Source organism: Urocitellus parryii, chromosome 3 (genome assembly GCF_045843805.1).
Source record: "Urocitellus parryii isolate mUroPar1 chromosome 3, mUroPar1.hap1, whole genome shotgun sequence".
Lineage (NCBI taxonomy): Eukaryota > Metazoa > Chordata > Mammalia > Rodentia > Sciuridae > Urocitellus > Urocitellus parryii.
This window is the reverse complement of record NC_135533.1, coordinates 135,199,745-135,221,383: the sequence shown is the minus strand read 5'-3', so window position 1 is coordinate 135,221,383 and position 21,639 is coordinate 135,199,745. Positions and strand designations below refer to the sequence as shown.

At 54.3% G+C, this 21,639-nt stretch overlaps 1 protein-coding gene across 5 annotated transcripts in view; it reads right to left on the bottom strand.

Annotated features, from left to right (window-relative positions):
* Positions 1–21,639, bottom strand: part of Pitpnm2 (phosphatidylinositol transfer protein membrane associated 2) — a 127,156-nt gene that overhangs the window by 12,147 nt on the left and 93,370 nt on the right. For 4 of the 5 annotated variants that reach the window (XM_026402925.2, XM_077796090.1, XM_077796089.1 and 1 more), the window contains 7 exons: positions 11,108–11,322; positions 10,116–10,237; positions 8,988–9,215; positions 4,940–5,245; positions 4,166–4,261; positions 2,438–2,542; positions 2,231–2,301 (listed from right to left, as the gene is read on the bottom strand). In XM_026402925.2, the coding sequence (XP_026258710.1) occupies positions 2,231–2,301; positions 2,438–2,542; positions 4,166–4,261; positions 4,940–5,245; positions 8,988–9,215; positions 10,116–10,237; positions 11,108–11,322 (1,143 nt within the window). Of the gene's footprint in view, positions 1–1,869; positions 1,964–2,230; positions 2,302–2,437; positions 2,543–4,165; positions 4,262–4,939; positions 5,246–8,987; positions 9,216–10,115; positions 10,238–11,107; positions 11,323–21,639 lie in introns of those variants that run through there. The other variant, XM_077796091.1, reaches the window with a different exon arrangement.

Genomic DNA, 21,639 nt, shown 5'->3' with positions numbered 1-21,639 from the left:
TGAGGGCTCCAATTTTGGTTACCCAGCTATAGAGCCTGGGGTTTGGCAGCTTCCTCCCGTCCCTCAGACCCCTGCAAGGACCACAGCCCGGAGCAGGGAGGCCTGACCACGGGCACAGAGGACTCGGGTGTGGGGGGTCAGCTTTCTCCTCTGAAAGCTCCATGTCTCTGGGGGGCCTAGGCAGTGGCTTCTGCTTGGTCTCCTGGCATGGGGAAGAGGCAGAAGCTCAGCCAGGCCTGGCCTCTGGGGCCTGCTGCTCCTATGGGTGTCCAGGCAAGGGTCTGTCTTGGCTGGAGCAGACAGGGCCACCACTGGCTAGAGTCACAGGGGTTATTAGGAGTGGCCAGGGTCAGGGCAGTGATACGACCACTCTGTCTACAGTGCCAAGCTCTCCCTGGACCTCCTCTCGTCCTTAGGTCTCCAGGTCCTGCTCTTCCTGGAATCTAAGACCAAGGTCCCCAAGAGCAGAGACATCCTGGCAGAGGCAGGGCTCCAGAACATTCAGCAGAAAGGACAATACAGGTTTGTGGCCCTGATTACAAAGGTCATGATCCCACCTTCCTGCTGGCCAGGACTGCTGTGAGGTCAGAGTGGACCCTAGATCACATAGGTATGTGTAGACTGCTTGTCCTCTAGAGACAAGGTGGTGGGCCCAGGAGAGGCCTGGGGACTGGGCCACCATCCTGTGGTGCACTGCCAAAAGCCCCTGCCAAAGCTCAGCACAGGCTATGGGCCACAGGCTGTGGCCCTGTCCCCAGGCCCCCCCTACTCCCTTCCTAAGCTTCTTTGTGGGTGGCCAGGAGATGCAAGTGAGGGACTACTGGGCTGTCCTTGCTGTGTGTGCCATGTCATCCTCAGGGGCGTGGGCAGGGGACAGAAAAAGGTGCTGAAGCCAGGTGTGGGCTATGGGGTTGTGTGCATATGGGGGGACTGCCCACTGGTGGCTGGCCTGGCAGGGCGACATCTGGACAGCCCCATCCATGTCACTTAAGGAGGGGTTCTCCAACACAGCGAGGAGAAGGCATGAAGACATGTCCAAGGCAGGGGAGTTTTGTCCAGCAGTGCTTAGTCCCCCAGGCAGGGCAGGTGACTGAGGGCCGAGTCTTGTTTGTGCCTGTCTGGCTGGACCCAGCATGGGGACTACTCAGGGACCCCTGCAGGTCCAGAAAGACACCCATCCTCACGTTCAGTTTGACATAGGAACTACACCTGCCTGAGCCCCAGTGGTGACAGAGCCCCCGGGAACCGGGGGGACAGCTCTGGAGAGCCAGGTCATGCCCTGCCCCTGGTCAGTGTCTCCGTAAAGTTGCCTGCTTCTGTCAGGAAAGGCTGCCGTGTGGGGGCTTTTGCAAGCACGGGGGTCTGACTGGGGACGGCAGCACCCAGGATCAGTGCTGGGTTCCACTGCACATCCAGAGGCAGGTCCCGAGCCCCAGGCCCCTTCTGCCCTCCCCTGGGGGGCAGTCAGAGCTGTGTGCACTGCAGGTGGGGAGGGGCCTGTTGGCTTGATCCACCTTAGGCAGCAAAGGAAATCCGTCTCCCTGCCCACTGCCCCTGCTGCAAAACCCACTGTCCTCAGACCTGAGAGCAGAGAACCCCAGGAGGGGGGGGAGGTGGGGATGCTCCCGCGCCAGACTCCCCAGGCGACCCGAGGAGGGGCCGGTCCACCTTAGGCAGCTTGGGTCCTGGGCAGTGTGGTGACTGCGTCCTGGGACTCCAGCCCCCAGTGCAAACAGCTCTGACGGCCTGCAGGTGGAGGGGGGCGTGAGCTCCAGCAAAGAAGCCCTGAAGCGGACACAGGTTCCACAAAGAGCTTTATTGGACACACTGAGCGCTGCCTGACCCCTGCAGGCCGCCTGCAGCCGGGGCCACATCACTGTTGCCTGGGGGGCTTTTGCTTCCTCCCCTTCTGTCTTTTGCTCTTCAGACAGGCTGGGCACAAGGCGAGGATCTTATTTTTGATCTGGAATTTATAAGTTTCTCATTGTACTTTCCACAGGTACAACTTGCTCAAGGTCTTCTTGGGGGGCTGCCTGCTGTCCCTGGTTCTCAGGGGCCTCAGAGAGAGGGCAGGCGGGCACCTCCGTAGTAGGGCGGCAAGGGAAGGAGCCTCCAGGGCCAGCACAGGGGTGAGGTGCAGTGCGGAGCTCCGCTTCCTGTGCCCCTGGACTGTCCCTCTGAGCCCTGCCCCTTCCCAGGAAGCCTTAGGTGGCAGCTCCCAGGCACGAACCTCGATGATGTTCAGCTGCTCCACGCTGGAGGCCACCCTGAACTCTGGGCTGCTCTGGCCGTACAGACTCTCTGCAACACAGAAGCCTCGGTTAGCAGGGTGCAGCTGGCCCCGTGGAGGCTGTAACCGCCACAAGGGGAACTGGAGCCCTGGGTTCCTCCCCCGGCCCCTGGGTGCCTAGCACTGTGCTGGAGCTGGGTGGATTACCCTGTGTATCCTCTGGCTCTGGGCTCTCAATGGTGTCCATGAGGTCGTTGGAGCTCCACTTGGTGATGTCCTTGGGGAACATCTCCTCCGAGTCAGACAGGTCCTCTGTGGAGGGGGGTGTTCAGCAGGTGTTCACCGGGAGCCTCCAGCTCCCCGGCCTTCGCCCAACGAGTCTTGCTCGCTCCCTTCCTCACCAGGACAGCCAGGCACCCGACACCACCTGACTTTTTTGTTTTTTCAGTCATACCACATAAAATTCACCGTGTAAACCATTTTAAGTGGTATTTAGTGTCTTTGCAAAGCTGCGTGGCCAGCGCCCTTCATCGTCCTTGGATGGAAACCCCAGCCAAGAGTGGCCAGCCTCCCCGGCCTCCCTGGGCAGCCGCTGGCCAGCAGTCCTTTCTCTCTGCGCTCGCCTATTCTGGTCACTCTGCAGCACTACGCCACGCGACGTGGTCTTTTGTGGCGAGCCTCTCTCACATAGTGTTGTGCTCTCGAGGTCCCTCCTGCTGGAGGCTTGTCAGTGTGTCCTTCCTTTTCATGGCTGAGCCATACCCCGCGTATCCCTCACCAGCTGACGTCTTTAACGTCCACAGTGGCAGCTCAGGGAGCAGCTGGCAAGGAGTGCTGCTGTGTCCACCTGCAGCCGCCCCTGCCTTCCTCCCCTCTCCTGCGGGGACTAACCCAGAGCCACTACAAGTTCCGTCCCTGGTGCTCCTCTCTGCTTTCCTGGGATTTCTGTTGGGGCCCAGCAGCTGTCTGGGTTTGGGCTCCTGCTGACCCCCTCCTCTGGCCTTCATTGGCTCCTGGGCCAGTTTCCCCAGGACTCTTTTGCTTCTACACCATTTTCTACACTAGCTGTGTATTTTCCTCTTGTCAGGGACAAAGAGCCATCCTGGGATGAGTGGGACACCAAAGACACCCCTTCCCCACCTCAGCAGCCTGCCTGGGTCGTCTGGACCAGAGTAAACCCAGAACCTCCTCTTGCCTGGACACTATTCCCCACGTCCTTGCCCCTCTGGGCTGATGGCTAATTAACTGAAATGCCCACACTTAGCTGGCTCCCCTGCTCCTCCCAGTCGTGGTGGTGGCACAAGCGGGCTCTCGCTGCCCCTGCCCTGTGCCAGCCTGTGGACACATCCCTGTCTCTGGGCCCTGCCATGCCAGGTACCCTGCAGAGGGCCATCTCCCTGCATTGCCCGCTGGTCCCTCTGGCTTCACTGAGGGGGACAGCAAAGGCACTGAGCAAGGAGGCCCCGCTCACGTCTTCCGGCACAGGCTGCTTCTGGTGTTTATGCTAGGATCAGGGGAAACGAGCAGTTCTTCTATTTCTGCTTATTGCATTTTCTAAAGTGTCTACTTTAGGTGCATATTTAGTTTACATTAATGGCATTAATTTAATCAGGAATAAACAAGGTTAAGTACAAGATTAAGTAACTACAAAAATTTATAACACTGTAAGTTATACTTCTTATGGAAATAAATTCACAAATGGAAAAAAGTCCCCGTGCGACGTGCATGTCCTTTTGGGGTGGTCTTGAGAGAGCAGCCCCCTCCAGGCAGGCCCACAGGCACATCTCAACTTCTGGGTAGGTTAGCCTGAGACTGGCGCTCAAGGGAACGTGCCCCTAGGTGAGGCCAAGTCACCCTCCAGGCCCTGTGCCCACCCTTACACACCCCTCCCTGCCTCTCCCAGGAAGGCCAAGGGCTGCAGAGCTGCCCACTTACCATGGGCATCAAAGAACTCGTCGTCTGAGCTCTCATCAGAGTCCCTGGCAATACTCTGCATCCTCCACTCCGAGATGCTGTGGCGGGAAGGGCTGGCTACAAGGCAAAATCCCAGACTGACTGTCTGGCCTGCAGCGGAAGGGCCAGCGGCTCTGCGGAGCAGGCAACAGCAGGGAGGTGGAAACCTGAGGCTTAGGCGGACATGGGCAGAGCCGTCCTAGGGAGGTCCAGGGAGAACGTGGGGCAGGAGGAAATGGGGTCTGAGTCCAGGACCTGAGCTCTGGTAGGCTTGGGTCTGACCCTGAAGAGATCCCTTAAGCTGAGCTGCAGCAGCCTCACAGGGGTGTGATGCTGCAGGGCAGTGGGGGGTGGCGGGCGGGGGGTGCCTCACTACTCAGGTCCAGGGAGTGGGGGCTTGCGAAGGGAAGCTCCACTTCACCCTCCTCCTAGGCCTTATAGGCTCCCCTGGGAGGCGAAGCCTCCTGCAGGTGTCAGGGAGCCGCCAGTCCTGCTCCTCAGGTGGGGCCTTCTCACCCTGGGCCATACACGTGCTCAGGTGGGGCCTGCTGGGGTGGGGGGACCTGGCTTTACTGCAGCTAGGCCTGGCTTGGTGCCAGTCAGAGAAGGCTGTCCCCAGCAGGCTTAGCTTCACAATGTCCATGAGAAAGAGGCCATTTTCAGAGCTGGAAGGCCCAGCAACCCAGCAATGGCACAGGCTGCCTGGGGGGCATGGCAGACAGGGACACCACATGGCCAGGTGGCACTAGGGCTTACCTCCCCTCTTGGATGACCGTGACGATTTAGAAGACGTGGACCACTGCTTCTTCAGGCCACGCCCCACCAGGGGCTCCCCGTGGCTGCTGCTGGGCTCAGGGGGCACCCCGGATGCCTGGTCCTGGGTGTCCTGGTCCTTGGCGAGCTCGGTAGCCCCCTCGTCCTCACTGAACTGGGCCATCTTGCGGGACAGCATGAGCTGCGCCTCCCTCTCCAGCTCCCGGATGTTCTCCATGCTCAGCCCGTACCACTCATCCTGCCAGCACCAGGCCTGCCTGTGGGCCCGCACCATGACCCGCCGCAGGCCTGCGTAGGTGCAGGGGAATCGTCAGTCTGAGACTGAACCAGGAGCCCCAGGCTGGCTGCCCTGGAGCTGCAGGTCAGACTTGAGTCACTGCTTGCCTGTGCCCCATCTTTTCTATCTGGAAAATGAGGGGACTGGCTCCCAGGTGGCCTCACAAGCCCATAGTGATTCTATACTCAGAGGGGAGGGGCCTCCTAGGTAAGGTGTCTGGTCAGAAGCCAGATTTGGGGGGAAGTCCTAGCCCTTTGGGAAGTGGAGTAGGACTTCCTAAATCTCCTCTCTCAGTGCCCAGTCTACTTTTCCTGTACAATTTCAAGTTCAAGTTCAAAATGGAATTGAACCCAGGGGTGCTTTACCACTGAGCTATATCCTCAGTGCTTTTTATTTTTTATTTTGAGGCAGGGTGTCACTAAGTTGCTGAGGCTGGCCTCCATCTTTCAATTCTCCTGTCTCAGTCTCCAAGTAACTGGGATTACAGGTGTGCACCACCATGACTGGCTTAAAAAATGCTTTCAAAAGACTATATTTTACATGTGAGATAGATAAGAATATGTTATGCAAATAAAATAAGATACAATCATATGGTTTTTAAGGAGAAAGACAAGCCAGGAACAAGGGGCCCTCTGGGGTGACAGGATATGGGAAGCTCAGTGCACAGCTGTGAATATTGTCCTGAAACTGACCTGGCTGTCCTCCCACAGGTAAGCTGCATGGCACACAAAACCATGCCTCCGTGAAGCTGCTTAAAAGAAACACTAAAAAGAAACCAAACACTCACCACCCAGCAAAGGTATAGACTGTCCCAGTGACACCTCCCCGCCCGTGTTCCCTCCCTGTAAGAGTCTGCCCTAGATTTTACATCTGCCACTTGTTTGGTTTCTCGTTTGGCAGGTGGTTTTTCTGCACGCGTTGGGCTGTTGGGTTGTGGTTGAAATTTACATGTACGAGTCACGCTGTGTGAACTCTCCTTCCACTTGCTTCTCTGGGTGAGTTTCACCTGCATCCACGCCCGTGTGGGGCTCTGGGGCACTGGGCTTTCGGCTGCATGGCATTTATGTGTTGGAAACACCACATTTTATTATTCCTTTTCCTGCCGGTGGCTTTTGGCTCATTTGCATCATTTTTCTGTTTCACGGCTCTGAACATTCTGGAACATGTTTCTCCTGGCTCCCAGGGCACGCACCTTCTGCTTCCTGGAGAGTGCAGAGGGGCCCTCCAAGAGGCCTCAGGATGACAGGGCTTCCTCTGCACTCCCCTCCCCAGTCCCGCCTCCTGGCCTGCCACCTGTGGGGTATGTCTGCCCACTTTCGCTATGCCATGGTACCCTCCTGGCCCCGGAGGTCTGTATCCCCAGCCCAGCGGTGGGGTGGCTTCAGATACCATGCTCATGAGCCTGTCCCCTTGTCTGTGACTGTCTGATGGCCTCACAGGGCTGTTCCAACCCATATGGGGAATGGCCTCAGCCTGGGGTGGCTGGAAGGGCTTAGCACCAGGGGGGAAGGCTAAGGCTATGCGGAACAGCAAGAGGCTATGCTAAGCCCAGCTCACATGGGTTCACCAGTTCTCCCTGGGAGGACACTAATGTTTGTAGCAGCAGACATGATTGTGCCTTGCCCCCTCCCTGGTTCTGCACCCCATGATCTTGTCCTGGAGCAGCCCTGTGTAACTGGCACCACTACACCCACTTCTCAGGCAAGGAAAGCAAGTCTCAGGGAAGAGCCGCAGAGTCGCTATGTGACAGAGCTGGGACTGGGTGTCACAACTGTCCCCTCCCCTCCAGCCCCATTCTCCTTTCTGGGAGGAGAGCTGACTTTTTGGGGCTGGAGATCCCTGTAGTTTAGCCAGGCTCTCAGGCTATGTGGGGCAGGGAGGGCAGAGGGGCACACTGGCTTCTGGGCCAGGGTCCCAGCCTGGGCTCTTCCGGGACCTGAAGTGGGCTGACCCTGGAGAAGCCTGACATGAATGGATCCCTGGGGTGGAGGAAGGGAAAGGCCAGGCAGGCCATGCAGTGTGGGAGACCCACCCGCCACTCACGCTCCTGTGAGCTGAGAATTGTTAACTTCCATTGCAGGAAGTGGGGACCATGGCCATGTCAGGTATGGCCCAGCTGGGCTGGGGATACAGACACCCAGGCTGTCTCCAGGACACTGTCCTTTCTGCTTAGAACTGGGGACATGTGTCCTGGCTTGTGAGTCCTGGGTAAAGAAGGAGGTGACTTGGGATGATCTGAGCATCCATATGGTTACACAGCGGGACTGCAGGGATGTGTCCCCTTCAATGGGGTGGGATGTCTTCCTTCTCCTGCTACCTGCCCTGGCCCCTGCTGATGGACACATAGTAGCTCCCTGAAAAGGAGCAGCCATGGGGGTGGAGCTGGTGACACTGCCGTGTCAACAGGGCATCTCTGCCTCTCCGAGCAGAAGCCAGCCTTCTTGGGCCCTAGGGCTCTGCCGCAGCACCGACCTCTAAGGTCAGGCAGCACTGCTGTGGGCACCCTCCACTGTGGCTGGGGGACGCCTGCTTTGGTTTGGCCATGTTGGATCCACAGGTGACAATGCCTGCCCTCGTGGTCATCAAGCACCAGCGTGACAGGTATGAGGCATGTTATCAGAGTGTGGCTCTGTCCCATCTAGAAAAGCCACCCTTGCTAATGGCATCACACGGTGTCTGCCTGGGGTGAACGTAGGGCTATGAGCCCTGGGTCGGGACCAGATGGGAACTGACATACAGCGACTGGGTGGGCAGGTGTGGAGGGCTCAGAGGTGGTGAGGGCCTTGGCTAGCACCTGCTGGGTGGGGAGCCCAGGCATCTGTGGGGACACCTGCTCTGGGAAGGCTGGGTGGGTGTGAAGGACAGTAAATGCCTGAGCCATTCTGCCACCCAGAACTTCCACCCTGTCAGGAGGCGCAGAGCTGTGGGCTGGGCTGGGCCGGCAGCCTCTCAGGTACAGCCAACAGGCCTGGGAGCCAGGGGCCCTATGGGCAGCAGGGAGGTTGCCCTCAGTGAGTACTCCCCAGAGTCGAGTGTAGGCTACACTTATCATTCACAAATGGGGGCAGGAACAACAGGACAAAGCCCGGGGCACATGCAGCAGAAACTGTGCATAGCATTCAGGGAAGGCCAAGATAAGCTGGGGGTGCCAAGCACTGTGGTGCGTGCCTGTAAGTCTTGTGACCTGGGAGGCTGAGGCAGGAGGATTGCAAATTCAAGGCCATTGCAACTTAGCCAGACCCTGTCTAAAATAAAAAGGCCTGGGAATGAGGCTCAGTGGCAGAGCACCCTTGGGTTCAATCCACAGTACCAAAAAATAAAAATAAGAAGGGGCTGGGGCTGGGGCTCAGTGGTACAGCGCTTGCCTAGCATGCATGAGGCACTGGGTTTGATTCTCAGCACCACATACAAATGAATAAAATAAAGGTCTATCAACCACTAAAAAAATATTAAAAATAAATAAATAAAATAAGAAGACACAAATGGTATGACTCTTCGTCATGTACAATCAGAGATATGAAAAACTGTGCCCTCTATGTGTCATATGAATTGAAATGCCTTCTGCTGTCATACACACCAAATTAGAGTAAACTTTAAAAAATAAATAATGAAAGGTAAGATAAGCTGGGGGTGGGGGTGGGAGGTGAACAGGGCTTTGGCTTCACCTTTCAGGACTAAAGCAGAAGTGGGCCAAGGAGAGAGAGGCAGGGAGGAGCGGGGCCGAGGCCCGCGTGCCTGGGGCTGGGTGCTCACCGGTGTCGTGGATGAACCTCTCGATCTTGGACTGCATGCCCCAGTAGCGGAACTCCACCTTGCAGAGCTTGTAGGCACACATGAGGGGCAGCAGCTGCTTCTTGTACTCCTCAATCCAGTTGTCGGACAGCGGCCCGCGGTGGGTCTTGGTTGACTGGAACAGCTTGGGGTCCTCTTCGGCCTTGTACTCGTTGGGCGGCACAGGGTCCTTGACGATGTCGATGAAGTCTGGGGGACACTGTGAGTGGTCACACCTGCCTGGCCTGCACCCCACCCTTGCCAGACCCTCCATGCCCACATCCTCGGAGAGCCCCAGACCTCGCATGTGAAAGGGACATGGGGGGGCAAGCAAGGTGCCCTGGGCAGCTCCCCGACTGCCAGACCCATGCCTTTCAAGTCACATCGACAAGCCCCACAGTCAGGGTGCCCACCACCTGGCAAAGCAGGTAATGGAGGAGGCCCTAGAGGGTCTTTCTGCGGGACAGAGAGAAGGCTGGGGACGCTTCCCAGGAAAGGTGGTGTCCTGGCAGCAGTGGTGTGGACTGAGGCGGGGACTTGGGAACTGCCCAGGTCTGTATGGGGCAGGGTGGCCGCTGTGATGAGATGACGGGTGTGCAGTGGGACACTGTCCATTTCTTGCCACACGAGGTGCCAGACCAGCACCTGGGCCAGGGCACCTACACACAGGCTCATACTGGGAGGACCCAGCCGGCTGAGCTGTTGGGGAGCTGGGCCCGGCCCCCAGAGGCCTGCTGTTTGACTAGGCTTAAGTTTATTGAATTATCTGCCAACATTTGGGAAAGTAGAAATTTCTCATGAAAACCCTGCTCTCTGGTTTCCTTGTAGAGTGGGTCCTGCTTCCTGCATGGCAGCTCCAGCTGTGGGACGGAGCCATCATGGCACAGCCTCCATCCGCCACAGCCCCCATGGGCCGGGCTCTCATGTGAGGATGCCAGTCTAGGGTGGCTTCCCAAGAGCCGCCGGTGCGCTTCTGGGGCTGGAGGGGCAGGGCTGTGAGCAGGAGAGGCCTCTTTCCTGGGGTGCAGTACCCCAACCTGCCTCCAGGATGGGGCCACGGGGGACAGTGGGGGAGGCACAGACAGCGGCCAGGCAGGGCCTCCTGCTCACCTGTCATCAGCTGGTTCTTTTCCACAGGAGACAGGCTGAAGACGTCCGGGTTCTCCCCAGCATCGGTTTTATAAAAGGTTTCGATGTCGATGGAAAACTTCTCCACGAAAGGGCAGGTGAACCTGGGGGCAGACGGCGGCCATTGGGGCTGTGCCTGGGGGCTGCAGGTGGCCGCCTGGCCTGTTGGCACAGCTGGAGAGGGACAGGAGTGTAGGCCTGGCCAAGATGGGTTTCCCAGTCCCCTCTGGACGGTCACCTTGTCCCCAGAACAGACAAGCCCCCGAGGAGGAGGGCTGGGCTTAGGCAGCGGGGAGACAGGGAAGGGAGCTTCTGGAAGCTGCGTCTGGAGTCCACACGCTCATGGTGGTGGCAGTGTCACACAGGTAGGGCACTGTACATGGAGCTGGTGGAACTTGAGCCCTACTCCAGGACACGCCACCCCACCCCACAAGAGCCAGCTCTGGCAACAGGGGAACAGCTGGTACTCCCCGGTGTAGGAAGGAAGGAGGCCCTGGCAGGCGGGTGGAGACCCTGCCTGCTCAGCATGTGGAGTGACTGGAGCAGCCCCCATCCCTCACCCCAGCAGTGCTCAGCCGCACACTGGTACAGAGTGAAGACCCGAGAGAAGCCCTGCTCAGCATGGAGTGCAGACTCCCCTCCGGAGGTCAGGGTGGAGGTGGCGTGGGGCATCTGGCTGCCCTCCGTTCCTTCACAGCAGGGAAAGCCCCCTGGTTTGCACTCCTCGGGCCTTCTCAGAAACCCTGGCTTGAATACCACCTTCTTTGTGGCCTCCATTTGAGGATCTGGGAAGCATGGGGTATATTCCTCCCTCTTCTGTGTGTAACTGCCCTGGGGCCCTTCAGGGCACTGGTCTTGGACACAGCCCAGTACCCTTGTGAGTGCAGGGGCTGAGCCCATATAGACTCCCACTGCTGGATCTGTAGAGTTTCTTCCCACCAGACGGAGGCAGAGGAGGGTGGAGGCCGGCGCACCTGGTTCGTGTGTAGGGGTAGGCATTCCAGGACTCCTCCACCACCCGCAGGGCCGCCTTGGGCAGGATGGAGCGGAACCAGCCGGGGATGTGCATGCCCACGTGGTACACCTTGTGTGTGTACTGGCCCGAGCCGCCGGGGCCGTCTGTGTACGGCCGGTTCTCCAGGATCTCCACGCCGCTGCCCTCACCGTAGGTCTCATTTCGGCTTTTCTTCTGTGGGGACAAAAGCATGATGACGTGTGTGGTTAGAGCTTCTGCACAGGACAGGGGCCCAGTAGGCCAAGCCCGGGTGTAGAATGGGAAGATAGGCTCTGGCCACAGGCTGGCTCCGCCCAGGCCTTTCAGGACCCTCCCAAATTAGACCCAAGCTCATGTGGCCCAAGCTCCCTGTGGTCAGATCCCCTCTCTGAGGCCCAGCACTGCTGATTCCTGCCTGTCCCAGGACTGAAAGTGTCCCAGGGCAAGGACAGGGCAAGGATGCCTGTTTTCTGGCTTTCACTCAGTATTGGACTGGAGGTTTTAGAAGTCATGAGACCAAAAAAAAAAAAAAAAGAAAAGAAATCGTAAGAGGCATCTGAATCAGGAAGACAGAAAGAAGCTGTCCTTGTTTGCTGAGGACATGAACTTTATACAGAAACCCCCCCCAAATTTCTTCCAAATTCATTAGACCTAATAAATGAATTCAGTAAAGTGGCCGGATTCAAGACCAACACACAGAAACAAAGACTGCAAAAAAGAGATTGAGAAATCAGGAGCTGGGTTGTGGCTCAGGTGTAGAGCACTCACTTGCCTAGCACATGGGAGGCCCTGGGTTTGATCCTCAGCACCGCATAAAAATAAATAAATAAAATAAAGATATTGTGTACAACTAAAAAATAAATATTAAAAAAAAGAAATCAACCACATTTATAATAGCATCTGAAAGAATAAATATTTAGGAATAGGTTTAATCAAGTAGCTCCATAAAAATACTTGTGCACTAAAAACTATAAAACATTGCTGAAAGAAACCAAGGACCTAAATAACTGGAAAAACATCTGTGTTCTTGGATCAGAAGATTTACTATTGTCAATGTAGCAATAATCCCCCAAGAAGCATACAGACCCAGTGCAGCACCTACTGAAATTCCAATGGCCTTTTTTTATAGAAAAGTAAAAACTAATACTAAAATTCATATGGTATTGCAAGGGACCCCAAATAGCCAAAATAATCTTGAAAACAAGACAAAACTAAGCTGGAAGACTCACACTTCCTATATAAACACTTACTACAGAAAAGAAAAAGCAGAAATGGCAATATCAATATCAGGTAACAAAGAATATCAGGCAAAAGAATTCGCTACAAAGTTATAGAAATCAAAACAGTATGGTACTGTCATAGGATCAATGGAATGGTATTCAGAGCCTAGAAATAAACCATATATCTAATGGCCAATTAATTTTTAAAATTAATTTATTTATTTGCTTATTTATTGGAGGCACTGGGGATTGAACCTAGGGGCATTCTACCACTGAGCTACAGCCCGAGTCCTTTTAGACTTTATTTTGTGATAGGGTCTTGGTAAGCTGCCCAGGCTGGTTTTGAACTTGTGATCCTCCTTGTCTCAGCCTCCCAAGTCACTGGGATTATAGGTGTGTACCACCATGCATGGCTGGTCAATTAATTTTGACAAGAGTGTCAAGACCATCCAATGGAGAAAGACTAGTCTTTAACAAATGGTGCTGGGACAACTGGGTATCTATATGTGGAGAATGAAGTTGGACCCTACCTCACACCACACACAAAAATACAATGAAAATGGACCAAAGAATTAAATGTTAGAACTAAAACTATGAAACTGTTAGAAGGAAACAAGTCATCTTCATGACCTTGGACTTGGTAATGGTTTCTTAAATATATCAAAAGCATAATCAACAAAAGAGTAGACAAATTGGTTTATCAAAATTTACAACTAGCTGGGTGCAGTGGTGCATGCCTGTAATCCCAGTGGCTCAGGAGGCTGAGGCAGGAGAATCTCAAGTTCAAAGCCAGTCTCAGCAACTTAGCAAGGCCCTAAGCAACTAAGTGAGATCCTATCTTTAATAAAATACAAAACAGGGCTGAGGATATGGCTCAGTGGTTGAGTGCCTTTGAGTTCAGTCCCTGGTACATTAAAAAAAAAAAAATTAAAACTAATGTTTATCAGAGGACAGCATCAAGAGAGTGAAGACGATCCACTGAACATGAGAAAATATTTGTATATCATATCTGATAAGAGACTTGTATCCAGAATATATAAAGAACTCAACTCAACAACAAAACAGAAAACCCAAATTCAAAAGTGGCCAAAGGACTTGAACAGCCCTTTTGCCAGAGAAGACAGAAATGACTAAGAAGTCCATCTCCTGGCACAGAGAGCAACACCAGGCCCAGAGGAAAGTCTAGCCTGCTCTTCAAATCGTGGGCCACTACCCACTATTGGGTCTGAGAGTCATTTCAGTGGTTGGCCACCACCGTTAAAAAGAGAAGCAGCAGCAGAACAGAAAACCTAGGTGAGAAGAGGCTGACACCATTAGTCATCAGGAAAATGCAAATCAAACTTCGAGAGACAGTGGACCATTAAGATGGTTAAGATTAAAAACAAAAACCCAGCAGACGATCAGTGCTGGAGAGGGTATAGAGAAGCCGGGACCCTTGTACACTGCTGCTGGGGATGGGAGGGCACATAAAATGGGGGGAATGCAAAAATGGTGGAAAACAGTTTGGAGGTTTCGCAAAAAGAGACACAGGGGGACTGGGGCTCAGTGGTAGAGCACTTGTGTGGCATGTGTGAAGCACTGGATTCGATTCTCAGCACCACGAATAAATAAATGAACAGAATAAAGGTCCATCAACAACTGAAAAAAAAACCTAAAAATAAAAAAAATAAAGAGAGACATAGGATTACCACATGACCAACAAGTACACTTCCGGTTGTGTGCACAAAAGACTTGAGAACAGGGGCTGAACAGACACTGAGTGCCCCTGAGCGGCCGTTCTGCCTTCTGTGATTTTGGTGACCTGAGGTCAACCACAGTCTGAAAACATTTCATGGAAAATTCCAGAAATAGACAATTTGTAAATGTTAAATAACTTTTATTATAGTATGCTATTATAATTATTCTATTTTGTTATTAGTTGTTATTCTCTTACTGTGCCTAGTTAAACTTTTCCCTGAAACTTATTTTACTGTGAAAAAAAATATATAAAAATATATATTTTTTTCTTTTTGAATTTTGAGACAGGGTCTTGCTAAGTTGCCCAGGATGGCCTTGAACTTGTAATTCTCTTGCTTTAGACTCTCTGGTAGCTAGGATCATGAGCATGCCCCACCATGCCCAGCTCTCTAATTTGTAAATTAAACTTTATCATAGATCTGTATGGAGAAAAATGAAGCATAGGAGTTTGGTACTGTCCATGGCTTCGGGCAACCACAGAGGTCTTAGAATGTATCCCTGAAGATAAAAGGGGGAGACTGTGCTTGTACACCAGGCCTTCAGACGACCTCAGTTCTTCCAAACTGTCTGTCAACTAAAGAATGGATAAATGAAATACGTTCCACCTGCATCAAAGGATATCATTCAGATATATGTGTTTCAAGGTGGGCCAACTTGGAAACATTGTGCTGAATGACAGGAGCCAGTCACAGAACACCACAGATATTATTCCACTCCTGTGAAATGTCTAAAACAGCAAATCCACAGAGACAGAAAGTGGGGTAGTGGGGACTTGGGGCTGGGAGGCGGGGAGAAATGAAGGGTGACTGCTAATGGGTCCAGGTTTCTTTTGAGGTGATCAAAATATTCTGATGGACTTTTCTTGGGGGTTCTGGGGAGCCAACCCAGGGCCTTACAGGTGCTAAGCGTGGGTTCTTACTACTGAGCTGCACTCCCAGCTCTCAACATATTCTGGAATCACTGTGGTAATGGCTGGTCACGCACTCTGCGAACACATTAGAAGGGAAGATTACATGGTGGGTGAATGACAGTTTGGGAACTGTTTTCTGGGAGCAGGACTCCAATGTCAAGGAGGCATGGCAGGTTGCTGGGGCTGAGAATGTCCTGCTGCGTACCCAGATGTTCACTGGATGGGAACCCACCTTGGCAGGTGCTCACAGATCATACCCTTTTTGCATATGTAAATCCTTGAATAAAAAGTGAAGGGAATTGGGGCTGTGGCTCAGTGGTGAAGCCTAGCGTGTGTGAGGCCCTGGGTTCGATCCTCGGCACCACATAAAAATAAATAAATAAAATAAAGGTATCGTGTCATAACTTAAAAAAAAAAAGTGAAGAGAATTAGGAACAAAACCAAAGGAAAAAACAGCTACAGGTTGCTCAGAGTATCCCACCTACAGAGTGCCAGACCAGAGGGACCCTGCCACAGAGCCATGTTCCAAGGGGAACGCCAACTTGCCAGGGGAAGCTGACTGGCCCCCTGGCAGGGCCTCTGGGGAAAGACAGCCACCTCCTCTTGCAGTCGCCAGGTGCCAGCTTCATCCCAGCCTTCAAAGTCCGCATGCTGCTCAGGTGTTTCCCTGAAGGACAGAGCGAGGAGCTAGGAAGTCTGATTCTCTGCCTGGCCTCGTTTTCTAGTCTTGGATCAGCCACTAACATGGCAGCTGGGTTGTAAGGTCGCAGGGCAGAGGAGAAGGGCTGGTCCAGAGGAGATGGCTGGGGAGGAAGGCCCTCCTGTGGCCACAGCACTAGGTCCCCTGTCACCCTGCAGGAGTCAGACACAGGCACTTGCGGCGCCTGCTGGGGCCAAGACGTGGAGACAGCGGCCATGCAGGGCAGGCCAGCATACCGGGAGCCAGTGCAGCCAGGGAAGAGGCTTCCTGGGAGAGGTGGTCCCCAGGGGCAACCACTGCTCCTCCCTGAGCAGGAGCCTTGTGGAGCCTTCTGGACCTGCCTCAGACACAGCTAACCCTTGAGGCCCACGTCCCCTCCGCATTCAGAGCTGCCGCCCCATCCCACAGTGAGGAGATGGAGCCCACCCAGGGGACAGCCCTGCTCCCATGTGGGAGCAGCTGGGCAGCAAGGAGACAGAGGACGAGGCACAGCACCCTGCCATGCTGGGAGATGCTTTGTACCCAAGCTCAGAGTATCCCACCTACAGAGTACCAGGCCATCAGGGACCCTGTGGGCCAGGCTATCAGGAGGGGTGCTGGGGGGTAATGTGTTTACCCTCAGGGACCTCATGTGCTTGGTCGCCTCCCTTCAGTGCCCCACCCCAGCACCTCCTTCCAGATGGACTGGCAAGTATCCTCTGATCTGTCTCTTCTCCTGCTGCCCTGGCTAGGGGTGACTCAGTCTACCAGCAGGGCCAGTAGCATCTCCTGACCATTAGCCCTGACATCTAACTTACTCTACGGCTGGGGGGTGGATGGGTCAGCTCACAGTACAGCTGGAAGGGACAGGGCTCACTGGAGGGAGGGGGCACCTAGGAGTGTCCCCTGCTACCAAACAGCCTGATCCCAGTCTCCTAAGCTTGGCACATGACTTGGGAGACTGAGGTCTATGATCCTGTGCTGGGCTACTGCTCAGGGTGTCAGTGTGTGTGTGCGCGCAGCACACATGTGGGATGTGTGCGCCTCCAGGAGCCAAAGGCCCATGGATTCAGGGCTTTTCTGGGCAGAGCAGAAGGAGAATGTGCTTGCAGCTGTCTCTAGAGGAAGAGATTCCGAAGGCAAAGACACTGACAGTAACACATCCTGAGATAACCTGTGTGTGATGCCCTGGGGAAACTGAGGGCCAGGGGCGGAAATGAGGTGTGAGGCCACACAGCCAGGTGCCAGACAGGAGGGATTCTCCCAGGCCCCACGCAACATAGAGGTCCACAAACTCCCCAAAGACTGACTTTCTCACGGCTGCTGCTCACAGCTCATTAAAAACACGTTCTCCTAAACATAAGAGCTAAAACTATAAAACTATTAGAAGAAAACACAGGCATGAATTTTGATGACCTTGGATTAAGGAATGGTTTTGGAACAATAATGCCAAAAGCCTAAGCAATTACAAAGAAAAAAAAAAACAGATAAACTAGACTTCAACACAATTAATAACCTCTGTGCTCCAAAGGACATTAAAAAGAAGGTGAAAAGAGAAGCTTACATAATGGGAGAAATTTTTTTGAGGAGCTCATATCCAAAATATATAAAGAATTCTTAAAATTCAACAATGAGACAAACAACCCAAGTCAAAAATGGTCAAAGGGCGTGAATAGTCGTTTTTCCAAAGAAGATACAAATGGCCAAAATAGCACCTGAAGAGATGCTCGGCACCACTAGTATTAGGTAAATGCAAACCCAACCACAATGAGGCGGCACTTCACTCCCCCTGTGCTGCCTCAACCCCGGGCGGGACCCTGGGAATAGATAGCAGCAGGGCCTGAGGTGGAGGGACGGACCCCACACACGGATGGGGGAATGTAAGGTGGCACAGTTGCTGTGGAACAGAGTGGCAGGTCCTCAGAAAGTCAAACTCAAGAGTTGCTGCACAACCCAGGCATATGCCCTGCAAAAGGGAAAACCTGTATCCACACAAAAACTTGTAGATGAACATTTAAGTGCAGTAGCCAAAAGGCAGAAACCACCTGCATGTCCACCAACAGATGGTGGATCAACAAATATAGGGGCTCCTGTGGGGGAGTGGCTAGTGGCAAAGAGGAACCAACTACTGGTACTTGCCATAATGTGGATGAGCCCTGAAACCATTAAATGACAGAAACCAGACGGGGAAGGCCACAGATTGCAGGGTCCCACTGAGATGAGATGTCCAGAACACAAACCCAGAACCTGGAAGCAGGCAGGCTGCTGCCAGGGGCTGGAAGTGGTGGGAGGACGGACAGCGGCTCCTTTCTGGGTGATGAAAATGTGCTCAAATCATTTGTGGTGATGGCGCATCTCTGTGGACATGCTGACCTCTGACCTGTACACTTTAAACAGGTGAGTCACGTGGGTAAACCCCATCCTGACTCCTGTGCTCACTAAGATTTAAGAAAGGTCAAATGTGAGGAGTGGGATAGGGCTTGGTGACCCTGTCTGACAGAGATGACATCTGAGTCACCTCTAAGTGTCTCTGCCACAAATGACTTTCCTTGTGCCCAAAAGGTCAGTTTTCTGCTCATGCAGAAAACCTCATGCTTGAGGTGTGGGTGACTTTAAGTCATGGGGATGTGACGGCGTGGTCAGGGCTGTCTTCAGTCAGTTTCCTGAACAGCAGGCGTGTTCCACGCAAACACACTTGTTGGCACCAAGCTAAGCATACACACCTATGTGCACAGGTGCGCACAGAGGTATTCCCAGGGTGCTGCCTCCCGCCTGGGGCAGGACCCTCTGCAGAGCACAAAGAGGTGCTCCTTCTTCCTGGCCCAGAGCTCCCGAGTCTAGGCTTCAGAAGAAAGAAGACCTGGTGAGGCACAGATGAAGTCAGGTGCCATCCCTCTGCCTCTCAAAGGACTCCTGGACCGAGGGCCAGACGCCTGGTGAACATGGCCCCTGAGGCCTGAATGCTCTCAACTGTGCCCATGCCTCAGATGACCTTCTCCTTCAGCTGCCCCACCATCCCTTGAGCAAGGGGCAGTATTACTGTGACCCCAATTTGCAAGTGAGGAGGAGACTGTGAGAGGTGGTCACCTGTCCACAGTTCTGAGTGGCAGAGCTGGCCTTGACCCTCTTGATTCCAGGGACTGCTCAGCTGCCCCGGGGAAAGCCCCTCAGCACAAGGCAGGTGTTTGGCAAATACTTGCCGAAGGTCTAAATGGACTCTGAGCTCACCTCTGTGGCCACTCCCCTAGGCCGGACAGGTCACTTCCCTCTGGTCTCAGTTCCTAAAACCAAAAGTGTGTGGGGTACCTATCTGCCCACATCTTGGTTTAGGCAGCTGGAACGTCCTCCTCACCCCCACATTTACGTGCGCCTAGAACCTCAGAAGGAGACTTATTTGGAGCTAGGGTCTCTGGAGGTGTCATTAGAGTGATGCTGTCACAGGCCAGGAAACACCTGCAGCCGCAGAAGCTAGAAGACAAGGCAGCGCCCTCCCCCACAGCCTGGCAGGGAAGGGCCCTGTGGGGACCTCGATGCCCAGCTTCTGGGATCCTAAGCCACAAGGGAATAAACTCCTGCTGTTTCTAGCCATCCCGCTTATGCTTCTTTGTTACGAAAAAACCGCTCTGAGAAGAGACGTGAGGCCAGGGCCATCAGGACACTTGCAGGAGTCTCTAATGGCATGCCCCACCTGCCAGGGTGCAGAAGGGCGGGGGGGAAGCTGACAAGGAGCAGGGTGGGGGGAGGGGTCTCTTCCACTTAGTCTACAGGGTGTTTGGGATGCTGTGCAAATGTCCCCACTCAGGCCGACTTGGACCTTGTCCTCCCCAGGCGCTCCTAGAAGAGCCAGCAAGCCTACCAGAGACTCCAGGGAGGACCGTTCCCTGCCTCCTTCAGCTCTGGGGACTCTTTCTTCAGCATAGCGACATCAGTTGCCTCTCTGCCTGTCTTCCCGTGTCTCTCTCCATCCTCTCCTCCTCCTCTCTGTTTTGTGGTGCTGGGGATTGAGCCCAGGGCTTGGTGCATGCTGGAAAAACACTCCACCACTGAGCTACATCCCCATTCCCTTTAAACTTTTTACTTTGAGACAAAGTCTTGCCAAATTGCCCTGGCTGGCCTTGAACTTGTGATCCTCCTGCCTTAGCCTCCTAAATAGTTGAGATTACAGGCACCTGCCACCACACCCAGCCTGTCCTTTCCTCTTCTTATAGGGATAATAGCCATTCAATTTAGGGTCCACTCTAAGTCCAGGATGACCTCATCTCAAGATTCTTAAAAGATTACGTATGTAAAGACTCTAGTTCAAATCACAGTCATGAGCCAAAGTTCAGCTGCACATGGATTTTGGGGGACACTAGTCAATCATCTGGTAGCACCCACAATGGCTCCTGTAGCTGGACTTCAGCTGCCATTGGATAAACAGGAGCACCCCCTGCTCATCCTCCCCTGCCCAGCAGGTGAGTTCCTCATCTCTCAGGGGGGGCCTCCACGCCTCCTGCCCAGCCACAAAGCCTTCAGTTACCAGACTCTTCCCCAGCATGTGGTGACTGTGGGCTGATCACACCACCTGGCCTGGCTGATCCAAGGTGACCTTGAGTTATGTGTATGAGTACTTGAGTCCTGGGATGCTGTGGGTAGGGCTATGTAAAGGGGTAGATGGCATCTCTGATCCAATCCCCTGAAGGTGTGATTTCAGAGAGGGTAAGAGGGGGGTCCACAGGAGACCTTGCAATGTGCAAAGGAAGCTAGCCAGGTCTCCAGAGACTGGCTCCATGGGGCCAGCTGTGGACACTGGGACAAGTTCTTTGACATCTCTGAACTCCTGCCCCTAGGGGGCACTGCCACCAACCCTGCAGGTCATCAGGAGGATTAAATGCTTCAGGCTCAGGGCTGCCACCATCACCAGTGACATTATGGATGGCTAGGTTACTTGTGGGGTTGGGACAGTAGGGTACCCTCAGGCAAGGGCCACAGTTGGTCCTGGCTGGCCCTGGAGTCTGCATGACCCAGCACTTTGACGCCTCCGCATAGTAGATGTGTGGTGAAGAGTGAGTCAGTAAGCTCTAGCCACTGTCATCAGGAACTCTGGAGCTGGTGTGCCCAGGGCAGCCAGCCCTGCCCAGGGGTCCCTGTGGGCCTGGCGCGCTGCGGCTGTTGTGCCACGTGGGAGCACGCTCTTCCCAGTCACACTGCGCTCTGCCCACTCAGGAAGCTACCCGGTCCCTGCCTCCTGTCCTTGAGCTGTGCTGCCAGGCTCCCAAGAGGGAAGGACGCAAGACCAAGGGCCCCTGCAGGGCAGCCCTCAGAGCTGTCCAGGGTCCTGGTCCAGCCCCTCCGCTCCTCTCTTGGTGGCAAGCCCTGGCTGAGCCTTGGTGGATGCTCCCAGCCAGTAACCCTACACTGTGTGTGCTGGGCGCTGCCCAGGCATGGGCAAGGTGCGTGGCCACAGGAGCTCCGTCCATCTTTTCCAAGACCTTCCCGTGGTAGCAGGTCCAGAGGAAGGCCTCTTCCCAGATGCTGCCCAGCTGTGGGCAGCACAGTGGGGGTGGACTGAGCTTGCTACTCTCTCAAGAAAATGCGGCCGCCTCTTAAGGCCCAGCACAAAACATGCCGGTCCTTGGCATGCTGGCCTGAGCCCATGCACTGACCTGTGCCCCACTCTGCCAGCTCTCCCCCACTCCTGCCCATGTTTTGGGTGGCTGCATCCATATCATCTCCTGGGACACGCTGGTGTCACTCCATTCGCCTCTGCAATCAGCCCTCGCACAGGCAGGGCACAGAGAAGCCTGTGGACCCAGCTACTGTTTAACACAGTCCGACTGACACAGCAAACCTCGCACATGTCAAGGTGCGGATTCTGACATCTTCAGACCTCTGAGCCCTTCCCCACAGGGACTCAAGACCCCAGGACTCCAGGTCCAAAGTCAGGGCAGGAAGGGGCCAGTGCAGGAGCAGAAGGAGTGGGCCAC